Source organism: Gadus morhua, chromosome 13 (genome assembly GCF_902167405.1).
Source record: "Gadus morhua chromosome 13, gadMor3.0, whole genome shotgun sequence".
Classification (NCBI taxonomy): domain Eukaryota; kingdom Metazoa; phylum Chordata; class Actinopteri; order Gadiformes; family Gadidae; genus Gadus; species Gadus morhua.
Window position 1 is genome coordinate 24,853,337 of NC_044060.1, and position 8,425 is coordinate 24,861,761.

General features: G+C 44.0%; 1 protein-coding gene across 1 annotated transcript; it reads left to right on the forward strand.

The window, feature by feature from the left end:
• The first annotated feature begins 1,971 nt into the window (after positions 1–1,971).
• cep15 (centrosomal protein 15) lies at positions 1,972–3,351 on the forward strand. Its single transcript, XM_030375385.1, has 4 exons — positions 1,972–2,077; positions 2,279–2,395; positions 2,706–2,774; positions 3,035–3,351. Exons 2-4 carry the CDS (start codon positions 2,369–2,371, stop codon positions 3,221–3,223), a joined length of 285 nt encoding a protein of 94 aa, XP_030231245.1. The 5' UTR covers positions 1,972–2,077; positions 2,279–2,368; the 3' UTR covers positions 3,224–3,351.
• The last annotated feature ends 5,074 nt before the right edge of the window (positions 3,352–8,425 follow it).

Sequence of the window (8,425 nt, forward strand, 5' to 3'; positions counted from 1 at the left end):
CTCACCAAAAATGGACGCTATTGGACAGTGATCATGATTTGTCTCAATATCAGAATAACAACAATGGGTAAAATATCAATGGCTGCTGGAATGGCCATAAGTAGGTCTGTATATGCAGTTTAAGCTTGTCCAGGCCCTGCAAGTCAGGATGTAGGCTATGAATCTGAATGAATAGTATGTAAATAGGTAGTGGCCATACCCAAAATGCATCAAAATACCGGAAATCAAATCTATTTAATTCAATTTTTTTAGGGGGGGGGGGGACCCCAGACCCCCTGTTTATTACTGGGCCCCACAAACATTTTTGATCACCAGCCACCACTGGTCTTAGTCTTGATTAACACCATCTTGCCGCAGAGACTGATGGATAAACTTCTCCTCCTGGGCCTAAACCCCACCCTCTGTCACTGGATACTGGATTTCCTGTTGGAGCGACCACAGTCAGTTCGTGTTGGGAAAAAAATCTCCAAATCCATCACACTGAGTACAGGATCCCCCCAGGGATGTGTGCTCAGTCCTCTGCTGTACACTCTGCTGACCCATGACTGTGTGCCAAGGCACAAGAACAACATGATTGTTAAGTTTGCAGATGACACTACAGTCGTGGGTCTCATTCATGGGAATGAGGAATCCTGTTACAGAGAGGAGGTCAATCTGTTTGAGAGCTGGTGCAGAGACAACAACCTGGTGCTCAATGCGGAAAAGACCAAGGAAATGATCGTGGACTTCCGTAGATCACAACCTAAGCACACACCCCTCTGCATCAGTAATCGTGAAGTGGAAAAGGTGGAGAACATCAAGTTCCTGGGAGTACAGATCTCTGACAACCTTTCCTGGTCCAAAAACACCACTGGGCTAGTGAAGCGAGCCCAACAGAGATTGTACTTCCTGAGGAAACTCCATCAGGCCTCACTACCTACCAGTATCCTCACCACATTCTACAGGGGGGCAGTGGAGAGTGTGCTGACGTACGCCATCTCTACCTGGTTCTCCAGCTTCAGTGCGGCGGACAAAAAGGCCCTGCAAAGAGTGGTGAGATCAGTGGAAAAGGTCTTTGGAGCCTCACTTCCCTCTGTCCAGGACATATTCCTAAGCCGCTGCAGGAATAGGGCCCAGAAAATAGTGAGAGACCTCTCTCACCCTCTGAACAACTTCTTTAAGCTCCTACCCTCCAAGAAGCGCTATCGCAGCTTAAGATGCTCCACCACCAGGCTGCGGAACAGCTTCCTGCCTCAAGCTGTCAGGATGCTCAATAGACCAGCGTCCTAAATCTTCCCACTGGACTTTATTTATTCATCATTGGGACGTTTGTTTGTAATGTATGTGTTCTTGATCTTGATCCCTGAGAAACGCCTTCTCGTTTTGTTGTTCAATCAACAAAATAACAATAAATTTGATTTGATTTTGATTTGATTGATTTGATTAATTTCGCACATCTGTGCTGTCATAGTTGACGACGGCAAATGTAAAATAGCTACATCTTCATGTCGATATGTTTATTGTTGTCACTTTCACTTGTCACTTCTTGCCATTAAATTATGTTGCTTATTACACTATTACCTTGTCACTTCCATTTTATTTTGGTGCTGATAATTTTGCAACAGGAATGGTGTTTTACAGAACTTTTCGTGTTCAGTATTTTCATTTGGCACTTAATTATCTGGCTACTTACCCTGTAGATGCTCGAGGGTCATTCTGTGTCAACTCAACCAGAGTTTGGCAGCTTTAGATTTTGACTTTAGAGTTTGATAGTATATCATTTTAAAGAACTAAAGTCGGTCCCCTGGTGCTGTGCTGTTTGTGGTTACGTAGCCACTAAGGAGAGTTGCAACTGAATGCGAGAGGATGATAAATCACTCAATAGACCTCTGAACAATTTGTCCCCCTCACTTCTGAATTGATGGCTACGCCCCTGCTTACCATGTGTTTTACGTAAAAGTACTGAGCACCACCAGCAGGCAGCGGGCAGAGGGTCCCTGTTGTGTTGCCATGGATACTGAAGCGCGGAGGCGGAAGTGTTTCTATTGAACATGTCCGAGTCCGGAGAGACTGCGCTGAGCAGAAACTACGAAGACACGTGAGGACCCAGCACCGCACACTATTTTGCCTTAGGCCTACATATCATACACAATAATGTGTTCAACTTAATCGTGTGTGTCCCTCACATTTATTATCAGCATTAAAAACGAGAAGCCTTATGTTCACCGTAACCTGGATCTGCGGTTCGGTGTTTGATTGGTTTAGAGTAACTTTGATCTGTGGTTCGGTGTTTGATTAGTTTAGAGAGGAGAGCGGAGCTCCTCTCAGACGTGTGGATCCGACATCAGCAGGACCACCTGAGGGAACAACGGTGGAGATCCAGACCGCTATGGAGAGGAACCGCAGGCTCCTAGAGGTATGTCTGTGTGTCTGTCCCTCTATCGCTCTGTCTCTCTGTCTCTCTATCGCTCTGTCCACCTGTCTGTCGGTCTCTCTATTTCTGTCTGTCTGCCTGCCTGTCTCAGTTTCTGTCTCTCTGTCTTTCTCTCTGTTTCTGTCTGTCTGTCTGCCTGTCTTTCTCTCTGTCTGTCTCTTTATCTCTCTGTATGCCTGTCTGTATGTCTGTCTAACACTATGTGTGTTGTTGTTTTATTAGCCACATTTATACGTGTGTTTTTTCTATAAATGCCAACCAGCCATCCTGTATGAAATGTCTTTTGACGCAGGATGTGAGGAAGACTGAGGAGCTGTTGAGCAAGAGCCAGATGACTGACCCACATCTCCTATCTCTTGAGGTAGGGGCTAGCATCGCTTGTCTTCACTTATAAAAACAGCCTGCAGCATTATGCAGCATGCTGTAGTGTCACGTTCTGAACAAACTAAAGCACTATTGATCTGGACCACTGGTTCATATAACCATGGAATTTAGGTGGATCACTCAATGGACATCAAGACCTTTAAGGACTAACTCGACTACAAATAGATCAACATTGATTAATACACAAGAGTCCAATCAATGATCCCTGATCTGTACCTGTCATCTGTCCTCTCCCAGACACAGTACTGGGTGTCTGTGGAGGCCCAGATCCCCACATGGCAGGGCTCCCTGCTGGGTACCGCCCCGGGCCCTGGCCCCGCTCTGGGCCCCGACCCCGCTCGTCCTCCCAGGAAGGCCCAGCAGAGATCAGCTGCAGCCAAGGACCCCAGCCGTCCCCCTCTCCCCAGGCCCCGGGGTCCTCTGTAGTCCCCCGACTACAGAACCCCTCACGTGGAGGGGTTCAGAGCTCTGGATGGAACTGGGCCCCGTTTCCCGAAAGCGTCGTTAGCCTAAGTGGATCGTGAAGTGCGTCGAAAGGGCATCGTAGAGTTTTCACCGCGTTTCCCGAAAGCATCGTTGGGAACGAACGTCTTGAAAACGCTCGTAGCTAACGAGTACTCCAGGGGTGCTCGTAGGTACTCGTAGGACGCTAAGAGCATCGTCAGCTATAGCCTCAGTGGCGTCACCATCGGACATTCCGTCTATTGGAATCGTTTTATTAAAACGCATTGCGCCTTTATGTTCTTAGTTTGGTAATTAATAAAGATTATTAATTTATTTATTAATAGAGATGTCCGATATTATCGGCCCACCGATATTATCGGCCCGATATTAGCATAAAAATGTAATATCTGTCAATATCGCTATCGGATTTTTTTTGCCTTAAAACCGATTTTTTTTTTTTTTTTTTATAGCTCAAATAAATGTTTTCAAAATTGTGCAGTACAGTGCACATTGTAATTGACTCATATTTGTGCATTTATTCAATTAGGTTATTGAGTTTTAGTTAAAGAAACATACTGCTATGTTGCACATAGTTGTTCAGGTACAATGTTTTATCATTTGTGTCAAATTTGCCCTATTTGTTGTGGGCATTGTCAAGATTATCTCAGGGAGAGTGTAATCCAAACTGTTGTCTTGAGACCATTAAAAAAATAAACATGGCACTTTTCCCTTAAATTAAGTTGAAGTATTTTTCTTATTTTGCACAGACAATGTTAACATTTGGAAAGCCTTGTTGCATTCAAGAATGCATCCAGTGGGGCATCACAATAACATTAAGCATGTTGTGTTAATTCCACAACAGGAGATATGTAATGTTACCTAAATTAGGTTTGAGGAAAAATAACACAAATATCGACATCGGTATCGGCTGATATCGGAATCGAAAATTTAGAGTTGGACAATATCGCATATCGGATATCGGCAAAAAAGCCAATATCGGACATCCCTATTTATTAATAAAGATGTTAAAATGGCCAAAATAAAACGGGACAGTCCAGAAAATGTTTGCGCAGGCAGGGCACTCAAAATGTGTGAGAGAAAGTGGGGGGATTTGTGCAGACTGACATAGGCTACTCATAAAACGCAGCATAAAATAATGTAAAAAATTAAATAAAATTAAAAAAAATTAAAAAAATTAAAAATAAAGAAATAAAACAAATTATAAAAAACATGCAAAGGAGCAGGCAAAAGGCTGGGATATGGTGGGGATTGGTCACGTTGACGGGAATGTTAAGTGACATGTGGGAGGGTGGAGGGGGTAAAAAAAAAGTCTCAATCACTCTTCGACACGCATGAAAACCAGCCGCGTAGTTATGAGGGAGGCCGTCCTCACACCGATCTTCCTCGTCGTCATCGTCCTCAGCGTCCTCCGGTTCAAGCAATGCCACCCCAGCCTTAGCTGCAATGTTGTGCAACATAGCCGTCACACATATCACGGCGCATGACTTGGCCGGCGAAAACTGGAGCCCTCCGCCTGACTTGTGAAGGCATCTAAAGCGCAACTTCCACCTCCCGATCGTGCGCTCAACGATGCACCGGGCCAGACGGTGGGCTTCGTTGTATTCCTCATCATGGACGTCTCCCGGGTTTTTCACAGGTGTGAAGAGGAATTAAGGGGGGAAAATGCCTTGAAACGCACAGTGCATTCAGGATTAGGACTGATAGGCTATATGTCGGTTTAAGCCTAGTCAATTGTGTTTTAATGTCTTTAGCATTCATATAATTGCAGTCTATTTTTTTCGTAGGCTACTCTGCTGTTGTCCTTGATGGGGATATATTTTAACCCTTTTTAACACAATTTTCCTGCGACATTCCTGCGTCTCCCCCTCCTACGGAGCCCATTTCAGCACCGTGTCAGTAGACAGTTACAAACGACGTCGTGAGTGCAGCGAATGCGCGTTCACGTTAAGAGGAGTTTCGGGAAACGCGACAAAGAAATTATCGATGGATCGCAAGATCCATCGGGAGAATGATCGTACGAGCGAAGATCCATCGTTATCGGGAAACGGGGCCCTGGTTCACTTGAAACTTGTTATTGTTATACCTTTTATACACTGTATGTACTATATGTACGTATGCACTGTGTAGGGTGGACCCACATGGACTGTGCCCCACAGCACTGGTGGACCTCAGTGGTGCGCGACAGTACTGGAGGTGTGACGTGGAATTGACAATATACAAGAACAAAACATAATACTAATAATATAATTTAGGTAACTATATTATAATTATTGTTCGATAAATATAGTATTGTGTCCTGTTATTATTTAAAGCTAGTGTCACTATGTGAGTTCCATCATATGTTGTCCTTTACAATGTTTCCATTATGTTCAGTGTACATTCCTTTGCTAAATAAACCATAATTTGGTTCTCTGTCCCCCACTGGCCACAGCTTCTTCAGTCAGACTGGTGTCTAGAGGGGGCTTTGACCAGCTGTGCCCAGACAATGTTTTGTGTATTTGTTGTTTTTTCTACATTTGCATATGAGTTAAATAGTTTGGGACCCCCTCCCTACTTAAAGCTTGGACCACATTAATGTTTACTATTTCACAAGGTCTATCTATATAGCGTATATATTTAGTGAGTGATGTATACTACCTGGTAGACCACCAGAGGGAGCTAGTCTCATACGTTTCCAAGAGCTTCCAAGTTACGTCGCTCTGAGCATGAATCTCGATTTACCGCATACATTTACAACAAATGTTCTTCATTCAATCGTTTATTTCATTCTTCTTCTGCAACTTGTTTTGACCCTTTTGTACTTCCACAGTTTAACCCTATACCCCTGAAACCCTAGACCCTGTATGAAACCCCTAGACCCTAGACCTTCTAGAAACTCAAGAAATCAATGTGTTCACTCGCTTGATGGAGAACACAGATGAGGGAGTGAACACATTGATTTCTTGAGTTTCTGTGTGGACACACAGGAATCTGAACGGCTTTGTGATGAACATCCTCAGCTACCCAAGGACATTGAATTATCGCTGATAATATGAAATTATTAATTGTTTTTATACTGCATTATCGTTGTGAGGATGATGAAGAAGGGTGATTTCAGGCCCACAAACGCCACAATTGGACAAAAGACAAAAGATTGACAAACAAAACGTATTTGTCAAAAAGTACTCTCACCAGTAAAAAGGAAAACCTTTCGATAACAACAATCATAGTTCATGTTGGAAGAAATAGTCCCGCGTTCACAGTAGTTCTGAAGCTCTCGTTGTCCAAAGGCCTGAAACTAGTCATTAAAGTTCCCATGGCATGCTACTTTATGGATGCTTTAATATAGATATTAGTGGGCCCCTAACATAGTATTTGAAGACGTTCCCGAAATTCAGCCGTGGTGCAGAATTACAGCCACAACGAGCCAGTCGCACATTGAGCTTTCCCCAAACGCGCCGTTTCGGTGTCTGTAGCTTTAATGCAAATGAGGACGAGAGAGGCGGGTCAAGGAGGAGGGTGGGGGTGTGGCCCTGAGCAGCTTGCGGCCACGGTAACATGCGTTCTGTTTACAGTGGATGTTTCGCAATGGCAAGGCGCAGACAGCCTTTGGCCGTGTTCTGTAAATATTCTAGAACACTCAGGGTGCTCCGGCGGGAGTCCTGGAGCTCTATATTGAAATAATATCATATTATACATAGATATCTATATCATATAATATAATATCGGGTTCTCACACATCTCTGGTTCTTCCAGACCCGCTGTCGGCTGCCCGCTGCCGGCTGCCGGGTGGTGGTGCTTTGTGACGGTGGTGCCTCGCGGCAGCGGGCGGCGGGCAGCGGGGCCCCAACTCCTTCTCAACCATGGCTGAGATAACCCCAACTACAGTCTCGTTGAGGAAATACATCAAAGAACCGACGTGTTATGCACCATAACACCAACAGCAGAACGGTTATCCAAATAACCATAGGTGTCGATTACGCCGGGGACGCGTCCCCACCAGATTTCGTGAAGATTCATTTTGTGACCACCACTTGTAAAAAAATAAAATAAAAATCGAGTTGAATTATTATGGATTATTACACGGGTCTTCTCAATGCCGTGGAATGCTCCGTTCACTTGCATGGGCTCTTCACAACTTCCGGCGGTGAATTATATTTGATAATTCACCATTGCTAAGTATAATTGACCGCTGTCAAGGAAAACAAAGGACTTTTTGCCTATAATGACGTCTTTGGCATCACTCCTCAAGTAGTCCGGTAACTTTTCAACCCCAGCGTATTCGGTTGCTAAGCGACGTCAACGTCTTTGGCGGACTATTTCTCTGCTGATCAACCCTACGAATGCTGGTAACAAATTAATTGTAAAAAGACACACCATGTGAAGTCATTTTTTCGCTTTGGCACGTAGCCGTGTAATAAGCGGGATAATGTATAGAACGTCGCTGGTCATTATCGAAATCAAGCCCCTTCAGTGGGAAGCAAGAAACCTTCGCTGCGTGTTGGTGTCCTGTTCGCCCTGTCGGGGCTTATTTTCCCGATAATATACATTATCCCTTACTTACAGTGGTGTAGTCTATTTTATTGTAGTTGGTATACTGTGATGATTCCCTCCCAGCCTCGTACAAACCCGTCCCACCGGTACGTGTATGTGTGTGGCGCTTATTGGGTGTCGCACCACACTCACCAACGCAGGGGTCTACAACCCGCTGATTTAAGAGTATAACGATTATCAACAATCATGGAAAGAACCAGTTTTAATAACAGTCTGAACAAATAGAACACAAAAATGACAAGTTGTCCTTTGTATATCTATAGTAGCAATAGCACATGCTAAACAAGGACAAAATCTACTCAAAATAATGAACTGTTTACATCCATGGCTAACCAGTGCATGAGAAGGAGATGACAGGAGACTAATGTTTCGCTCTAATTTGAGCTCTTACTGTTGTTATCTAACATACCATACAGTAATTGAATTGTGTAAAAGTGTGAAATTACTGCACCTTAAAAATGACCATGAATTAGCTATACTCTCATTTGCATAGTGATTAACATTATGAATTTCAATTGTGCATACCAACTGTATGTTGGCTGACATTTAGCTAACTCTTTTTCCCTCCACTCTAACCAAGGATGCCTGTTTTTAAATTCCCTAGCCTGACACCCAGTCTGAAAGGCTGGC